The 20,068-nt window shown below is 41.4% G+C and overlaps 1 protein-coding gene across 1 annotated transcript in view; it reads left to right on the top strand.

Annotated features, from left to right (window-relative positions):
• LOC126199069 (4-hydroxybenzoate polyprenyltransferase, mitochondrial) overlaps nucleotides 1–17,966 on the top strand; it is a 136,762-nt gene extending 118,796 nt beyond the window's left edge. The window contains exons 5-6 of the mRNA XM_049935782.1: nucleotides 17,127–17,315; nucleotides 17,491–17,966. Of these exons, the coding sequence (XP_049791739.1) occupies nucleotides 17,127–17,315; nucleotides 17,491–17,643 (342 nt within the window). The 3' untranslated portion in view covers nucleotides 17,644–17,966. The remainder of the gene's footprint in view (nucleotides 1–17,126; nucleotides 17,316–17,490) is intronic.
• The last annotated feature ends 2,102 nt before the right edge of the window (nucleotides 17,967–20,068 follow it).

Raw genomic sequence — 20,068 nt, 5'->3', positions numbered from 1 at the left:
AGTTTACACTACTGCATCTAAAAACAGGTATGTCAATTTCAAAAGTAGGTTAAAATCATGTACGAAGTGTACAATGGCATACTAGTTGCAGATATAAATACAGGTGCTTCGTTTTTATGTATTTATTCTTTCACAATTACAACCTATCTTCCTGGTAGCTAAAATATGGCATAAAGTGCATAAAAATATTATTACTTGGAACATACAAATATTTTTTCTTATATGCATGCAAAGATAAGCAGAAAGTATATCTTTATAGCATTTCAGTTCATTTTACTCGTGATATTTTGTCTCATAGCAATTTCTTCACTCGAAAAGAGTGTGGTAGTTCGTGCTTCCCATTGGATATTTAGGGAGCAATGCTAACTGCATGCATGGTACATTTGGTAAAGCCATACATATCCCCCGGGTTGTTCTGAATGGCAAGCATGTCAGTCAGCTCAGCATTCATTTGCTGTGTTTGAGCTTGGGGAACCCTGGCTTCATCATCCAGATAATGAGGAATGGTAGAAACCTATATATATATAACCCTCAATTTCAAGGTGTGCTGTGTGCTGTCAGTGATATGCATGATCGTTTAGGTGGAACAGTCATTAGTAGGAAACATCTGAGGAACCTATCGCACCTCAGGCAAGTGAAGTGTTGGGCTCTGTCTGGGTGGACATGTACTTCTGTAGTTGCTTGTGGGAATCCCATAAAGTCCAAATCATTTTTTTTTCTACTCCCAGTAGTTTGGGTGCATGTGGCTAGTCCATGTGAGACATCTACGAATATTAGTGCATCCAGTAATAGTAATCCTATGATCAAAAATGTATTTATCATAATTTAAACTTTGACGTGTGTGTGTGTGTGTGTGTGTGTGTGTGTGTGTGTGTGTGTGTCAACCGCACAGTGGTACATTCTTTATCGAGACACTGATAGCTATCCAAGTAACCAAGTTATTAAATATTAAATACCAAACAACTTGAACAACTTGGATAATATGCTGTCAGAAGTGAGCTGCACACTGGGTTCAATTGTTGTAACCAGGGTGGGTGCCAAGACACACAGATACTAAGAACTCCAACAGGAATGGGGAAAGTGAATTTATGATTGAACTTCAGAATTTTATGAAGAGGGGTGATGGTGAACTCTGGAAGTGAACGCCTTCTATCCTGACACTAAATTTACCAAAGTTGCCCGAGTACATTATCGTGGGCTTTCTCCACCTTAAAGTTAGGCTCCATGTACCTAGTCCAATGTGCTGTTTTAAATGTCAGTGCTTCATACATAATACCATGGACTGCAGTGGTCAGGCTACGCATGGAAGATACAGCTCAGCTGTATCTTCCCCACCCACTTGTGCCAGTTGATACCAAGGCCATTCTGTTTTGAGCAGAGACTATCCTGTCTTCGCAGAAGAGAAGAAAATCCAAGAGATTAAATGTGTTTAAGGTCCCACGCCAAACCTCTCTTTTTTTAAAAAAAAAAAAAATTCTTGCCTCAGCTTTGAAGCAGCCTGTCCAGAAGACTAGTTTTGCCATCAAGCCTTCAACGGTCGAGCAGAGCTCATCAGTGTGCACCAGTAAATGTAGCTGCAAACCTGCACTACTAGTTCAACACTCAAGCTTTCCTACCACTGGACTAATGGTGGCTGCAGAACATGTTAGAATGAATAACAGGCCCCTGTGACATATTGAGGATTATCACAAACAAATTATTTCTGTTAAATTGCTGTAATACCATCCTGAAAATTCAAGCTGGGGACAAAGAACAACAGGCCAAAATGATCAGGTCTGAAACCATAATCCTGTCTAATGGATCAAACGATGATCATGTATAGATGGTATGGATGTAGATGTGTGCCTGAAAGAATCTATGAGTCCCTCAAGTAATTCCCCTTCCACTGCTCTCTCCACCAGGGTGGTCTGATGGGGAAAGACCAGGAAAATATCACTGTTAAGATAGGTTCCATATTTGAGTGAGTGGAATTAAAGTGGTTCAGGTTACATGTGGAGGAACTACATCCCATATCATCAGATCAGGTGTGAGTAGACCAGTATGTCTCTGCCTTCAGGAGACATATTTTAAATTCTCTGGCACTTCTGAGCGATGTGGTTGCATTTTCCATAAAAAGGAAAACCTCAGTGGCCAAGGCTAAAGGAGGAGTGTTTTCATAAACAAAGTGTGTCAGTCCTCACTTCTCTCCCTCGCAACAGACCTACAAGCATTTTCTCTATCACTGTATGTCATAGGTTGACAACATGTTTACTCCCCCCCCCCAGGGGGCTCACTGCCCTTTAATGTGTTTGTGCTTAGCCACCCTGGGACCCCAGCCTTTGCATCACCTCTTCAGTTTTCATGCTGCATGTCTAGCACCCTGCTATTCCTTTTCTCCTCCCTTGGGGAACATGTATTGTATATTTTCAGGGATGCATTCTGAAGTTTTGGTAGCCTAGTGTTGGAGCAGTCCTTAGTCTGTTTTCTTTATTCTCCCCTCCCCTTCCCCACCTTCACTGTTTGAGGTTTCTCTTTGCCTTTTCTTCCTCCTTGTGTACTCCAGATGGCTAGCCCATGTATGTGACGCATAACAGGTGACTGAGTAACGTGTAATTCCCAGCTCTGGGTCAACAGGTGGGGTTCCCATGTACCCCCTGGTACAGTCCTGGCCCAGGGAGAGGTGATTTGCCTGAACTGTTACCTTCCCAACTGCCAGTTGATCCTTTTGTCTGGAGTTTGGGAGGTGTGACCTGAAGTGTGAACAATCACCTAAGGCAGGTGAGCACTCCCTCTGAGGGGACCCCAGTTAGAAGGACCATGCCCTTGGTGACGCTGCCAGTCATGGAGGTGTTTTTTCCAAAGAACCAGTCATTTGAATCTCCATCTCAGTCTGTCTCTATTGAATGTAAATCAAATAGATTCAGTGACTTTCTCAGCTACACCTCAGTTTCTCATGGTTTCACATACCGAAGGAGGTCCTTGTTTCGCTACAGTTAATCCAGTTATTTTTCAGAAAGGTGTTACTGCAATTGCAGGCCTTGTGAAGTCTTGCTCTTACTTACATAATGAGACTTTGCTTCTGGAGGCCAATTGTGATTTCCAACAACTGCTTACAGCTCCTTCATGGCTATCCTGTTTGTGTTGAGGCCGATCGCAAACTGAATTCTTTGCATGGTGTTATTTACCCTTAGCTGTGTGAAGGTCTGACTGAGAGGAAAATCCAAAATTATCTCTCCAATCAGGGCATCACTGTGGTTCATCAGGTAAGGAAAAGGTTGATACAAACTTAGTGCATAAACGCACTCTTTTTTTTCTCACATTTGATCGAGTAGTACTTCCATCGAAGTTTAAGGTTTGCTATGAAGTCGTCATGGTCTGGCCATACATTCCAAACCCGACACATTGCTACCAGTATCAACATTTTAACTGCACTTTCTGCTAAAACAAAGCCAAACTTTTTACTTGTGGTAGAGATGCTCATGAGGACGACTGCCCACCTCCCTTCTCTCCGCTGCATGAACTATAATGGCAACCATGCTCCTTTGTCCCATAACTGTCCCATGTATCTCAATCAGTGGCCCATCCAGGAGATCCGAATGAAGGAAAAAGTACCCTACCCTGTCACTTGCGAGTTTTTGGCTAGTCCAAAGCCTTGCATTTTGCCATCTGGCACTTACAGTACTGTTCTTGCTACTCCTCACTCCACAAAGGATATGGCCAAGCAGACTTGAGACTTCCAATGCAGTACTGCAGTTCTCAGATCACCCAGTGTCATGGTGGCATTCCTGACTCCTTCTCCTGCAGCTGCGCAACAAGCCACCAAATCTTTGCCCCTGGTGGCAAAATCACTACTACACTACCAGCAGGCTGGGAATGACCAAAGGAACACTCCTGTGAAGACTTTTTATGTCCCTCCAGCTGACAAAAGTGCGAGTCTTCATCTGCCAACCATAAAGGCTCTAAGAAATCAGAGGCAAATGATTTCCTTCTCCGGCTTGGAGATCCTCTCAAATGGCTGACTTCGGTTTTTCCTGGTGTGCACTGCCTACCGGTTTTCTGCCTTGGAGTCTGCAGGCTGACCCAGGGAGAATGCTGATACCTCCATCGATTTCATGGAACAGAAACCTCCAGTCACTGCATGTGGTAGCAGTGAGTCTTTGAAGGCTGGCATTCAGCAGCTGCTGAGGTGACTGCCCTCCATTCGTTTGCTCTTCCCCATTATGACTCCTCTTCAATGGAACATTCATGGTGTTATATCCAACAAGGAGGAATTGCAGCTCCCAGTTGCTTGCTGCCTCCAAGAAATGAAATTGCAGTCTCACAAACGCTTTGATCTGTCGTCGTTTCCTCCCGGTACACTTTGACTTCTCATCGACAATGGCACTCCGTCTCATAGGGGAGTCATGCTGCTCGTTTAGGATGAAGTAGACAGCCAAGCCATCTCGCTGAACTCCCAGCTCTAAGCTATTGCAGTCTGCATTTTCCTTCCTCATTTCATCTTTTCTTTTTGTAACATCTTCCTCCCTTTATCATTAGCTGTCACCAGAGACGAATTATGCCAGCTTATTGGTCAGCTCCCTCATGCCTTTTTGCCACTTGGTGCCCATCATCCGCTTTGGGGCTCTCATGGACCTGTCAGAGAGGTTCCCTCTTGGCTTACCTCATCTGTCCAGCTTGCCCATTGTCTCCAGAGTGGCCTGTTCTGATATGTACTTGAGCAACTATTTTTAGTGCACTGTCTGTCTGCTGACTCCTACACCACCTGCATATGAACCCAGTTGAGAGCTCTCTAAGGCAGACTGGAGCTTTACTCCTCATTGGTGACATTCAATGAACATTTCCCCAGATGTCAAGACCAGGTAGAGTACCTTACGGACATTATCTTTTCTGCCACATGATGTTCCATACATCACACTTGTGCTTTACCGTGCCATTTCCTGGTTCTCTGGAGGACTGAGGTATGCCACAATGTGATTCACACACGGAGATGTGCTCTCTGCGTTTTTCAGTCATTCTGCAATGACAAAATGTATTCTTTATAAATAGCTGCATGTGCAGTGTCGTCACATTCTTCAGGATAATAAATAAATAAAAAACTAACTGGATTTCCTTTACTATTTCTTTTAACAGTTTCACTCCCTCTTCTGTTGTGAGGGCAACCTCTGCCAGTTCTCTGGGACCAAGGTTCATTCATCAATTTCTGGTCTGACTGTAACAGATTGTGTCATTGTCAATCCTGTTGGTATCTCCAACACCTTTGGCCACTATTTTGTGGTGATTTCGAGCTCCACTCAGTATTAACCTACCTTCTTCCCTTGGAAATGAGTGGAGGCAGCTCTAGTAATACCCCTCTCTTATCTTCTTCTGAATCATGAATGTTACAATACCGCTTTTACTATGAGGGAGCTTGACTGTGCTCTCACCTCATTCCGACACTCCACCCCAGGGCCAGATGATGTCAACATCCAAAGGTTGAGCACCTTTCTCTTGTGGCCAAGCACTTTTTCCTTTATAAGTACAATACCATTTGGTCAAACTACCGGCGTTATGTCCTCCTCACTGGGTACGTGTGCTGTTTTGTCTGCCATGGCCAGCCACCCATCCTATGTCTCTTTTTTTTTTCGATGTCACCCTTGTCTGCTAGCAGCTTAACTTCACATTCCTCTTGGACTTAATTCACTTCCCAAGGACACTACTCCAGATTCAGTCCATCGCAGTAAGTTTCTCGACCTCCACAACAACTTAGTGACAGCAACTTCACGTACACTGATGGCTCTAAGATCAACCATGATGTCAGGTACGCCTTCGTCATTGGCAATGAGAATTTTCGGTACTGGCTTCCAGAACATTGCTTGATTTTTACAGCAGAGATCTTCACCATCTCTATCAGGACTCCCAGTACATCTGGCGACACAGGCTTTTTTAATTGTCATAATTGGCATTCTCTCAATGCCCTTGAGAGCCTCTATGTGCTGTACACAGTCCATCCTCCAGTACAATGGGTTGAAGAAAACTCCTACTTGCTCTCCATTGAGGCAGCCACTGTGATATTCATGTGGATTTCTGGTCATATTTGTCTGATGGGTATGAGAAGTAGAGAAGGAATTAGCATATTTCATCAGAATATAAGAGGTATTAGAGATAAAGTTAGTTAACTGCACATAGATGTTGACTCTGAAATTATTGGTATATCAGAGCACTACTTAAATAATTTGACAATTCAGAGGCTTCCTTTACCAGGATACAGATTAGCTGGCTGTTTCTCAAGGGGAGTTGCTATGTACGTAATAAACAGTATTCCATTTGAGTCCATAGAGGTATCACGACACTGCACTAAACAGATATTTGAATGTTGTGCTGGGGCAGTTGAATTTAGTGAAATCAAACTTCTAATTGTTGTTGTTTATAGGTCCGACTTCAGAGCATTTCTGCTCAAGTTAGAGCGGGTTCTTGATTCACTTTGTAGAAAGTACCAGAAATTAGTTGTATGTGGTGACTTCAATATTAATTTTGTATATGACGGTGCAAGAAAAAGGATGTTGGGAGATCTCCTAAATTCATATGATTTGATGCAGACAGCGTTTTTTTTCCAACTTGGGTGCAGGGGAACAGGAGCACAACCAAAGACAATATTTTTATTTATTCTTCATTACTAGATGGACGTTCTCTTAGTAAAAGCATTAATGGCCTTTCAGACCATGATGCACAAATTTTAACACTAAAAGGCTTTTGTACTCAAACCAATGTTATATTTAATTACAAACTGTGAAGGAAAGTTAATCCAACAGCAATAGAGAGTTTTTTAAACCTTGTCAAGGAACAAGAGTGGCAGGATGTTTATAGTGCTGATAACGTAGATGATAGATACAATGTTTTCCTTAACACATTTCTCATGCTCCTTGAGAGTCGCTTTCCATTAGAATGTTCTAAATGGGGTACTAGCAGTAATAGGCAGCCCAGGTGACTGACTAGTGGGATAAGGATATCTTGTAGAACAAAGTGGGAATTATATCAAAATGTTAGAAGTGGTCACAATCAAGCTACAGTAGCCTATTACAAACAGTATCCTAAGGTGCTTAAAAATGTTATTAGGAAGGCAAAGAGTATGTGGTATGCAAATAGAATAGCTAATTCACAGGATAAAATTAAAACCATGTGGTCAGTTGTGAAGGAAGTGTTTGGTCAGCAACACAAGGTCGACGATGTAGTCAGTTCATAGTAAAAATATTTCTGTTACTGATTAATCATAATGTGTACAGTATTTAACAATCCTTTTCTGAGCACTGCTGGCGAATTAAGTAAAAGTTTAGTTTCTACAAGGAATCATATAATTCTCTTGGCAAATTCCTTTCTGAAACTGATGTCTGAAATACTCCTCTGTGGTAAGCTAAAGACAAGGGGGAGATTGAGTCAATAGTTAAATCACTGAAGACTAAGGATGCTCCTGGATATGACAGAGTGCCTAGCAGAATATTAAAGTACTGTGATGCACGTGTTAGGCCTGTATTTAGCCCTATTTGTAATTTTTCCTTTAGGAATGGTCAGTTTCCTGAATGATTAAAGTACTCAGCAGTAAAGCCGCTTTATAAAAAGGGAGAAAGGGATAATGTAGATAATTTTAGACTTATTTCTATTCCATCAGTGTTTGCAAAAGTTATTGAAAAGGCTCTGTATGTAAAGATAATTGATCATTTCATATCGCATGATTTGCTATCAAATGTACAGTTCGGCTTTAGACGTTGTTCAACAACTGAAAATGCTATATTATCTTTCCTCTGTGAGCTACTGGATGGCCTAAACAAAAGGTTCTGTTTGGTGATGACACAAGCTTGCTAGTAAAGGATGTTGTGTGCAACATTGGCTCGGTTTCAAATAGTGCAGTACATCACCTAATTTCATGGGTTGTAGAAAATAAACTAATACTAAATCTCAATAAGAGTCAGTTTTTACAGTTTAACACACAATTCAACAAAACCTGACGTTTTAATTTCACAGAATGGGCAAATGATTAGTGAAACTGAAAAGATGAAATTTCTAGGTGTTCAGATAGATAGTAAGCTGTCGTGGAAAGCCCACATTCAGGATCGTGTTCAAAGACTTAATACTGCCATTTTTACTATTCGAACGGTATCAGAAGTAAGTGATCGTCCGACATGAAAAATAGTCTACTGTGCTTTTTTTCATTCATTTATGTCATATGGTATTATATTTTGGGGTAACTCTTCCCATTCTAAAAGGATATTCTTGGCTCAGAAACGGGCGGTTCGGGTAATAAGTGGTGTAAGTTCGCGAACCTCTTGTTAACCCCTGTTCACTAGTCTGGGTATTTTGACATTGGCCTTTCAATATATGTATATTCGTAACAGTCATTTCTTGTTAACAGTATTAGCTTACTCCCAAGAATAAGCAGCTTTCACTCGGTTAATACTCGGCTGAAATCAAACCTGCATTTGGATCGGACTTCCTTAACTCTCGTGCAAAAAGGTGTGCAGTATATTGCTGCATCCATTTTCAATAAGCTCCTACTCGAATTCAAAAATCTTAGCAGTAATCCACTCGCTTTCAAATTGAAACTGAAGAGTTTCCTAATGGGTCACTCCTTCTATTCTGTTGAGGAGTTCCTTGAAAAATTAAGTTAATTCTTATTGTATTGTCAATTGCGTTTAAGTAAACTTATGGACCGACTTTCTTCGGGACCATAAACATTTATTTTTATGTGTTCTTACTTTTATGTTGTAATTTCATGTACTGACACGTTCCATGACCTTGGAGATTTGCTCCTCAGTTTGGTCCTACGGAACTTGACATGTAAATAAAAATAAGAACTGAGGCTACTGATGCTGCTACCAAGGCTGCAGTCCTCCTACCTCGGCCTGCTAGCTCTTCCATTCCTTCAGATAATATCTGTGTTGCCATTTGTCAGAAGATGGTATGACTTTGGCATAATCACTGGTATTTTCTTCACAGGAGCTAGCTCTGGGGGAATTAAACCTCTTCCAGCGACTTGGCTTACCACCTGTACGCCCTCTCACCATGAGAAGATAATTTTAGCTAGGTTGCATATTGGGCACTATCTTTCTAGCCGTTGCCTTTGTTATACAGTGATCCCCCACCACTTTGTGCTCACTGTCATCAGTCTTTGATGGTTCACCATTTCCTGACCCGATGCCCTTTTTTAACCACTTGTGTTCCAGTGTATGTCTGCCGTCTTGAATTACTGGCCGTTTTAGTGAATGACACGCAGGTCGTCAACTGCATTTTACATTTTCTGTATCTTAGCAATCTGATGAAGGACATTTTAATCTTTGGTTTGGGTTCTCTACTGTCTCTGTGGCATTTTTGTGGACCTGTCTCAAAGGGGAAGTCCTTGTCTTTCCGTCCGTTGATTGGGCCTAATGCATAGTCACTTTTAACTTATTTTACTAATTGGTGTTCTAAGATTATGACGTGGTGCTTATGACCTCACACAGAAAAAAGAAAAATTATTCTGCCTGCCCCCACAAGAGGCGCTAGATGAAAAGGCTCTCGATCACAACCTTTCTCAGCTCTCCATCCCTTCATCCTCTGTGGTGATTTTAATGCACACAATGTCCATTCAGGCTCTGCAACCACCTGTCCATGGGGTAGAGCAATTTAGAATCTTCTCAGGTGCTCAAGTGCATGTTTGTTGAACATATGGTGGACTATGCACTTCAGCAGTGCCGCAGGGTTATTCACTGCTATCGATCTCTCGATATATTCTCCTGCCCTTGCACACACTGCTCAATGCGAAGTGGTTGATGGCATGCATTCAAGTCATCACTTCCCGATCTGGGTTCACCTACCAGAGTGGTGCCCGAAAGAAAGCTGGCATAATAGGTGCTCAGGAGAGCAGACTGGACACAAACTTGCTGTGTTTAAACACCATGATGGTGTCATATTATCAAAATGATCCATCATGTTGCTGAAGCGTCCATTCCACTGTCTTCAGGATAGCTGAAAAGGCAGCTTGTTCTTCGGTGGAGTGACAAATGCTGCTCTGCAATCAGGACCAGGTGGGCAGCCCGCTGTAGTGAACTTCGCAGCCTTTTCAATAATGAGGGAGAAATGTCGCTGAATTACTAGGCAGAAAAAAGAGATCATAGCAACAGTTCCTGACCATCATAAACTGTTCCGCTAACATTACTGTCATATGGGAGATCATTTCTGGGAGAGGAGGAGGGGGGGGGGGTGTCTCCCGTGGCTGCTGTAATGGGTAATGGAAGTTTCCAGACCAAGACATAAGACATTACCCAGGGCATGGCAACACTTTTTGTCACAGTTACCACCACTGTCAGACAGATTTCAGCTTTCTGATGCTATAGAGTTGTTGCAGAGATGAACAGTTGAGACTTCAGTTCTGGTGTAGCTGAAGGACACAACTGCCCCTTCTCCATTATAGTATGTTATGGCATCTCACAGGGCAAGCAAAGGATTCCGCCTTGCTCTTTATACCCTCAGCTGATTGCCAGGACACTTTGCCAACACATGACAGGAGGCTGCTTTACTTCTGCATTTAAAACTTGGGAAGGACCACATATACCACAATAGTTATTGTAGTGTTTCCCTCATGAGCTGCATGAGAAAGCCCTTGGAGCAGATGATCAATTGCCACCTTGTCTGGATCTTAGAATCCAATCTCTTAGTTGCTTTCAGTGTGGTTTTGGGAGGTATTGCTCCACCGTTAATAATCTGTCCCTCCTAGAAGTGGTTGGACAACAAACTTTCCTGCACCAGCATCACTTAGTGGGTATATTTTTTGACGTTGAGAAGGCCTACAGTACTATTTGGAAGCTTCTTACCCTTGGGCAGCTCCATGCATGGGTTTTTTGAGGGTGTCTTTCCATTCTTATGTGGATGTTTCTGTAACCATACAATTTAGATGTGAAGTTGGGGATATCCTCCCTGATTGCTTTGAGCAGGAGAACGGTGTCCCTCAAGGTAGTATTTTGTCGGACTGTCTTGTCACACCTATTAGTACTATCAAGTCAGTAGCTAAACATCCTCTCCATTGTTCTTTGTTGACTTCTGTCTTTTGTTCCACCTCCAGCCTCACAACAGTAGTTTGTTAACTGCAACTGGTTTTTAATAATTTTGCACATTATCCACACTTGTCTCGTACTATTTTTTAATATGGGCACTATTTTTAATATGTGCACTAAAGACATTGCTATCATGCACCCACACCAATCATATCATATCATCATCATCAATCTATTTGATATTTTGTAACACAGTGTTTTTCTTTGGTATAATGCATGTGGCTGTACAGACCAGGAGTTGGTGAAATGAAATGTTTCTTTTTGGGTAAGGGTACTAGTGTCAGACCACAAATTTGCAGATTCAGGCTTCAATCATTAGTTGTTCCTTGGATGTTTCCTGTCAGTTACTGTTCCTTTCAACTCTTGCAATGGTTTAAATTGTGGAAAAATCTTAATTACACTGTGGTTTAGAGTCCACATTAAATTGTTGATTCTGCTGTCACTGACTGTGTATACCAGTCCAGGATAGCTTTGCTCGAATCATGTTATTCAGTCTTTTCTTCTATTAATTAATGTTGGTCAAATATACCTCTAAATCACAGCACTGACATCAGCAATAGCCATTGTCTTCATTACTTGTCAGAAACACATGTATCCTCAACCAAAGTCAAGATGTAGATGCTGTAGTGTCCTCCAACCAGAAAAGCCAGACTGCTTAGGATGTGCCCATCTAAGAACATGTGTGTAGCTCTTCCAATCCCATCCTCACTACAAGTGGTTTCCTCTCATCTCAACATGTGACTGATCTCTCATTCCTTTTTAACTTTTGCTGATCTCTCCACCTCTGGAACCAATTAATCGTTCAGATAGCTGGGATAGTCTTGCATTTTTATGTATTTCTATTGGCAGTGCTAATTATTGTGGCCCCTCCCCCGCTTTCTAAAAAGTAAATACTGGCTAGCAGTTCTGTCTCATAATTTTAGTTTTTTATTCATTTTTCCTTTTCATATAATTACATTGATACTTAATGACAATATAATTACATTGATACTTAATGTCAATATTATGGAAAGGGGAGAATCAGTACTCACCGTATAGTGGAAATGTTTTCGCACCCAGGCACAACAAAATGACTGCTAAACACACACACACACACACACACACACACACACACACACACACACACACACACACACCTTTCTCAGACATGACCACTGTGTCTGGCTGCCGAGACGAGACTGCAAGCAACTGCACATGATGGGAGAAGCAGTCGGGTTATATGGCGGTGTGGGGAGCCTGGGAGGAGGAGGAGGGGGGGGGGAATAGCAGGGTGGTGGTGGTGGATGACAGTATAGTGCTGCTTGTTGGTGCATACATGTAGGAGGAGGTGGAGAGGGAGTAGGGCAGCTTGGTACAGCTGGAAGGTTAGACAGAGATGAGGGGAGTGGAAGAAAAAAAGAGAGAAATAGAAAGACTGTGTGGGTGCATTGGTGGAATAGAAGGTTGTGTAGTGCTGGAATGGACTAGGGAAGAGGATGACAGGTGTGTGAAGGACAATGGCTAACAAAGTGGAGGTCAGAAGGATTATAGGAACATAGGATATATTGCAATTCAGAAAAGCTACTGTTTGTAGGAAGGATACATATGGCACAGACTGCAAAGCAGTCATTGAAATGAAGAATGTCGTGTTGGGCAGCATACTTGGGAACTGAGTGGTCCAGCTGTTTATTGGCCACATTTGTCTTGTCACATCAGCTGTCCGCATTCTCCGTACACATCCACCCACAGACCTGCAACCAACATTATATTATTTTGTTTATTATTAACTTGAGCTCATTGTGTTTTCATGTCGATTTCAGTTCATTTTTGTCATTTACTGTCAGCCTACCCTTTCAGGTTTCCTCTTCTTTCCCCATTCTACATCTTTTCTGATCTTAATGTGATTTTTTTTTCCCAGCACATTTTTGCAAATTTTCCCATATGTATTTCTACGTTATTTATGTATTCTTACGCGTTTTTATCTTCCACCATGCATCCTTGATCCTTCCCTTTGTGCCAGTAAAGAGCCAAGTTTCATATACTGTTCCTCCATTGTTTCTTGGCTCATAGAATCCCCTCCCCCCCAAATGCCATTACCATCAAATTACACATCTCTGGCTGCAATCCCTCCTTCCACAGTGGCGTCCATTTGTTCAGATTCCACCAGTCCTTAACCCTCACTGACATGGTCCTCCAAAACCATGTCAGTCAGGCCCAAACCTTCTTGCAATACCTCCTCTCCCTCCACAAAATTCTCCTGCTGTGCAATGGCAAATTCCAGATACCATCTCTCACATTGAAACTTGTGCCCTCCAGGAACTGGAGCAGCATGCACAATGTCATATCAAATAACTCTCCAACCTGTTCACTTCCTGCTTCCACCATGTACTACTACTATCCACCAACTCTAAAACAACCACAAACCATCCCCTACACCCCATCGTAGCTGACAAATCCTGCCTTCCAGACCTACTACTTTTACCCCACTCTCACAAATTATCTCCCACCGCCACACAGAATCCAGAACCTAAACAGACTGGGCAAAACAGTCGTGATCCTTTTCTCCAAAAGCCATAGCTACGCAGAAGTATCCATTGTCTTCAAATGCCTCACATTTTGGTCCACTCCCAAATTCAATCATACAGAACCTGTTGAAGACCTTCTCTCCTTCTTCCAGTCCCTGCAGTGGAAACACTTTTTTACCATCAACCCTACCAATCAGACTCAACCAAGGACTGATGTGGAACCCAGCCTGATTCAGTTGATTCCTCCATCCAACTGTGATCCACCACCACTGCCTTCATATCACCCCCTTTATCTTTCCAGAATTCTTTAACCTCAAACCTTGTCTCACCGTCATCCCCCAAATCCCTTGACATGCAAGCTAACCTTTACATCTAAAGAAAGAACCATAATCCACCATCTAAAACTGATCACCACCTTATAATCCTACCTGTTAACTAAGGCTCCATAACTGTTGTTTTGAACTGCAAGGATTACCTGGCAGAAGGGCTCTGCCAGCTGTCAGATTTGTGTGGCTACAAATCCTGCCACAGTGATCCCATTCCAGAAATCAAGCAGGATATCCAGTCTCTCCTGAAATCCTTAGGCCCAGCTCAGAACCTCCCCCCCCCCCCCCCCCCAAATCTCACTCTCTTCTTACCTTTATCGCTCCCTGCACTCCGCACTCCTACCTTCAACATTTTTCTTAAAGTCCATAAACCCATCCACTCAGGATGCCCCATTATGGCCAATTACTGTGCCGCCGATGAGAGAATCACTGCTCTCGTAAACCAACACATTGAGCCTATTACCTGCACCTGCCTTCCTATATGGAAGATACTAACCATTTCCTCTACTGACTCTCTGCAGGTCTTATTCCTTTACCACGTGGCGCCCTGCATGTCACTGTTAATGCCACCTTCCTTTACATTAACATCCCTAATGCCCTTGGATTTACCACTATTGAACACTTATCTTTCCGAACTCTCAACACATTCGTAACATACAACCTCATCTCTGGTCACCATGACCAACTATATGTTCTCCTTTGAAGGCATCACCTACATACAAATCTGTGATATGGCAATGGTCACTGCATGGCACCATCCTGTGCCATCCTGTTCATGGATCATCTACAGGTATCTTCCCTAACCACCTAGAACTTCAAGACCTTCATCTGGTTCAGGTTCATTCATATAATCTTCATGAACTGGATTGAGGGCGAGGGCACCATATCCACGTTCCTCCAGAACATCGTCTTCTCCCCCATTTGCTTCATTTAGTCCTCCTAAACCCAACAAGCCACCTTCCTCAGTGCTGACCTTCACCTCAAAGATGGCTACATTGTTACTTATGCCCATATCAAACCTACCAATCACCAGCAATACCTCAAATTTGACAGCTGCCCTGCATTCCATACCAAGAAGTCCATGCAACCTATCCGCCCATGGTTGTTGTATCTGTAGTTATGAGTAGTCCCTCTCGAAATATACCAAAGGGTCTCTCTGAGGACTTCACAGACTGTAATTACCCTCCAAAGCTTGTACTGAAACGGATCTCTCATGCCTTATCTCTCCAGTCACCTACCACCTCCCAGAGTCCCATTCTCTGGTCACAGAGGAGTATTCCCCTTGTGACTCAGCACCACCCAGGACTGGAGTAAATGAATTACATTCTCTGCCAGTGTTTAGACTACGTCTCGTTGTGCCCTGAAATGAGAAGTGTCCTTCCCACTATCTTTCCTACCACTCCCACAGTGGTATTCCACCATCCACTGAACCTATGCAATATCCTAGTTTACCCTCAACAACCCCTGCTCCCAACCCCATAACTCGAGGCTCATATGCCTGTAATAGATCTAGATGCAAGACCAGTGCCATACATCCTCCCACCACCACTTACTCCAGCCCAGTCACAAATGTCACCTATCCCATCAAAAGCAAGGCTACCTGTGAAACTAGTCACGTGACCTACAAGCTAAGCAGCAATCACTGTTCTGCAGTCTACACGGGCAAGACAACCTAAAGCCTGTTTGTCTGCATGAATGACTACCAACAAGCTGTGACTAAGAAACAGCTGGACCACCCTGTTGCTGAGCACACTGCACAATACAATGTTCTTCATTTCAATGACTACTTCACAGCCTGTGTCATCTGGATCCATCCTACCAACACCAGTTTTTCTGAATTGCGCAGGTGGGAACTCTCCCTGCAATATATCCTATGTTCCCATAACCCTCCTGGCCTCAACCTTTATTAGTCATTGTCCTTACCAATCTGGCCCCTTATCTGTTCCCGTTCCAGCACTACGCAGCACTCTATCCCACCAACGCACGCAGTCTTTTCACTTATCTCGTTTCCCGCAATCCCCCTCCCCCCTCCCTGCCTTCTGTCTAACCTCCTCATTGCATCTGGCTGCCCTACTCTCTCTTCATTTCGTCCCTATATGCTCCCACAAGCAGTGTTTCACCATTCCACACCCCTACCCTGCTATCCCTCCTCCTCCCAGCGTCCTCATTACCTCTTCTCCAATCATGTGCTGCTGTTTGCAGTCTGGCCCCGGCAACTGGAGACAGTGTTTTTGCATGAGAGTGCTGCATTTGTGTGTGTGTGGACACATGAGACATCTGACAGTCATGCTTGCGCTTTTCCTAATTAAAAAAAGGCTTTCTGGCTGAAAGCGTACTTTTTAAGCAGTATTTTTTTTTTTTTTTTTTTTGTCTGCCTGCGACTCAACATTCCCACTATATGGTAAGTACCACTGTATGCTTTTCATAATATTGTCATTATTCCATTCTGGATTTTCCATTGTTTAATTTTATCCTGACATTTACATCTGTATGGCAGTTGCATTCTAACAGTTTGATAGTACACTGGAAAATTTAAATTTTTCATATATGCCAGTAGTATGCAAATCATGTTTCTTAATTGTAATGGTGATAGGAAATGGGAATATCGTGAAGTTAAGTGACTAAAACACTATGATTCAGTAAACTATAATGTCCTCTTGAGTTTGCTTAAAAAAATATTGGTGGTGATGAATGCACACCGTATTAGTAAGTTCACAAACAGCATACAACATTTTAGTGATTGAATCCATTGTGAAAGAAAACTAATGTGTATGAATGTTGTAGCAGCCAATTTAAACATTAACAACAGTTCAAATGAAACAACGGACAGGAAAAAAATTGGGTGAAGTTCCTTATTTTTCTACTATTATAATGTTAACTAATCTAGTAGAAGTAGCTGTGATGCTTGATGTTGTTAAAGCCATAGATTCAAATGCTAGTGACAATTGTCAGTTTAATAGTCCTTTAAGAACTGTTTCAGCACTAATGAATGCCAATGTGAGCCGTGATTTGGATTGCAGAAGATATGTATAAGATGTCATATTTATGTTAAGGAGTGAGGGGAAATTATCACTCCCCATTGTAATGGTGCATGATAATAGACCATTAATATTCGAAGAAATGTAAAGTTTGTGAAAAGATTACTTCAGTAAGATGGCTCTGTTATTACATGTTACCTGATAAGTATTTGATGCCATTGTTGACTCTTCACTTGGGCATTGATATTTCCGAAATACAAATTCGTTCTTTTATTCCAGGACAAAGCAGATGATTTATTGTTGGGTATAAAGTCAACTGCAATAAAGTTTGGAGAAGGTACTAAGCCTTGGTTGTGTGGTTTCACCATAGCAATGGCAACAGGTCTGGGCATATCAGGGTTTCAAGCTGAACAGACATGGCCTTATTACTTAGGTCTCACATGTACAATAATGCACATTGCACATCAGGTTGGTGACAAAATTTTGATCTTTTCTACTACAATTTTTAATCTCATTTAATGTCGTGAGCAGTTTCTGTGTGTACTTTATCAACAGAGTAAATGTTTTCTTTTTACTGTCAGAATTGAACTTAAGTTGTGTTTACATTAAAATCAGTCTTTTAATTAATTTCTCCTGTTTTCAGATTTATACACTTGACATTAACAATGTCAGAGATTGTCAGAAAAAATTTGTTTCTAACCAAAAAGTTGGAGCTTTATTGTTTTTAGGAATAGTGATTGGTAATTTCTTAAAAAAAGACAACTCTGAACACACAGACAAAGAATCTGCAAAATAGTCTTGGAAGACTTGGCTGTTGACATCAGTTATACTATCACTGGTCACATCTAGTCATGTGTTTTGTACAGTCAGTGCATGGTTGAAAATGTTTACTTATTAATCAAAATGTTAATTGAAGATTACACCACTCATGTGGAAACTCCTACAATCGTGTATTGTTGCTATACATCTTCAGAGATGAACTGTACCCAAAAGATAAACAGTATCTTCTGTGAAGAGTGATACATGTTATTTATTTTAGACACTTGTGTTTTGTTGATTGTGAAATGTTTTTGTATTTGTACAATCTGCTGGCAGTTTGTTTTTGTTGTTGTTGTTTATTACAATATAATTATGTATATGAAGTTCGTAACATGTTTTTCTTCTTCTTCCTCCTTCCCACATAGTGCTCAAACATCTTAATTCAGTTAAATTTTCATACAAAAACTAATTTTTGTTAAATTAGGGTAAGAATCACAGAAAAATGGCAACAAAGTGGGAAAAACATTGACACAATTTTGAATCGTGCTTGTAGGCCTAAAATGTTTTTATGTGAAACAAAATAATCCTATTTTGCAATGGTATATCTTTTACATGCATGCACTTAGCACCTTTGGGTACTGTCTATGGCTACGTTTAGGGTCAAAGTTTCCATTCACCTTCCACAAATGTTCAGAGTGCTCCCCACCAGCCATCCAGATGATTATCAGACTTGTCCTATATATCTGTGAAAATGTCTGGAGTTACTGTGTTCACTGCTGTTTGCATGTGATGTCACTTTTGACCCAAAGTGGTTTGAAAGCGAGGCACAGGGACAGAGCCTCCCCCCCCCCCCCCCCCTTACTTGGTGCTTATGCTACATCCAACTTTAATTTTTCTAGTTAAAGCAATTTAACTTCATGTATTTGACTTCAGTGTTTCACCATCTGTTTCCTGTGCATCACTCATTTCCACTTCTGCCGGCTACCAATAGAATTCAGCATCTGATTGAAGAAAACAGTTATCATGACTTCGAGAAATAAAGGCAATTTTTGGTTCTTTTTAGTAATTTTGAACTATAATGTGTTTTAGAATATGATGTAATATGCCAATATAACCTATGCTATGGAATAAGTTACTGTTTATTTCTTCACTGCAACACACCAGTACATTTTTCAATCTATTTGGCAACCCATTCACAAGACAGATTGCAGTAAGAAAAGTGGAGAGTGCAGGAAGGAAACAGGGGGGGGGGGGGTGACAAGGATGCTACAGTTCCAATGAGGAAGTGTCCCAGAACACCATGCCTGTGCCATCACCAACAGCAAGGATGATCCGTGCCATGCATCTACCCGAGATGATGAATATGCATTTTAAATGTGGGTTGCCTGGATAAAAGGGTTTCATATTTGTGCAGTTCACTGAATGCAAACTGTATTTTTGTTTCACAAAAGGAACTGTTTTTCACAATTCCTTAAAATAGAGACAGAATAAACCACATATGTAGGGACTTCAGAAAGTAAGTTTCACATGTTGTCCCATGCTAAGATTATTATGTAAAAAGAGTGGTTCATTGACAGAAAAAAGTACATGTTCTGGGTTTTGTGAAATATGCAGTTTTATTGTAGTCTGGATGACAGGCGCATTAAAGTGTGAGAGTGAAATGGTGCTTTAATGGAAACGTACTCCAGAGTAAGAAGTACGTGATAGGGTATGAATATTGTGTGCAAAATCTGTGAATTGCACACATTCACCATGAAATTCCGGCAGTATATATATGAAATCATTGTGGCATTAAGCTGCAGCAAAATTGCATCAACAGTTTGACCCAGACCACACAGGAAGAAAGGAAGGCCATCAACATCGACCGCAGATATAGGTGGCTGAGGAATTTACTTCCAGCAGTTGCAGGTGAAAGAGATTTTCCAACAATGGGGATGTTCACGCAGAAGTTCTCGAAAGGCTCTGTGGCCAAAGAAAAGATTTTTACCGTCAATTAATTGCACAATTGGTAAAACGTTCCAAATGGTGTCTACAGAGGCTTGGTGATTGTTGAAAAAGTGTCATGTATCTGTGTCACTTTGAAGTGTGTTGCAGCATTCAATAAAAGTTAAGTGGCCTACCATAACAGTGTGTAACTTAAGTATTGAAATCCCCTTGTATTAAAAATTTTGAAATTGTATTTTCAGATATAACAATAAAAATTTTTTCTGACAATTACATAAATATATTTACGTATTTCAGTTGTCAGTTTATTTATAAAATCCATCAAAGGAATCCATGAAAACATGTCGTCAGTGCGTTAAAAAACCTATGTATCCCAATATAGCATATGAGATGCGATCAAAAAGTAATGGGAATTTTTGTTTTTCTTAAGGAATCTTCATCAACATCAGCTTTGTACTCCTCATATATAATGCACTTGTGCCCATCTTGGAAGCACTTTTGGAACTCACTTGTTATGA

Source organism: Schistocerca nitens, chromosome 8, assembly GCF_023898315.1.
Source record: "Schistocerca nitens isolate TAMUIC-IGC-003100 chromosome 8, iqSchNite1.1, whole genome shotgun sequence".
Taxonomy (NCBI): domain Eukaryota; kingdom Metazoa; phylum Arthropoda; class Insecta; order Orthoptera; family Acrididae; genus Schistocerca; species Schistocerca nitens.
The sequence above is the reverse complement of the archived record's forward strand: the minus strand, read 5'-3'. Positions and strand labels throughout refer to the sequence as shown.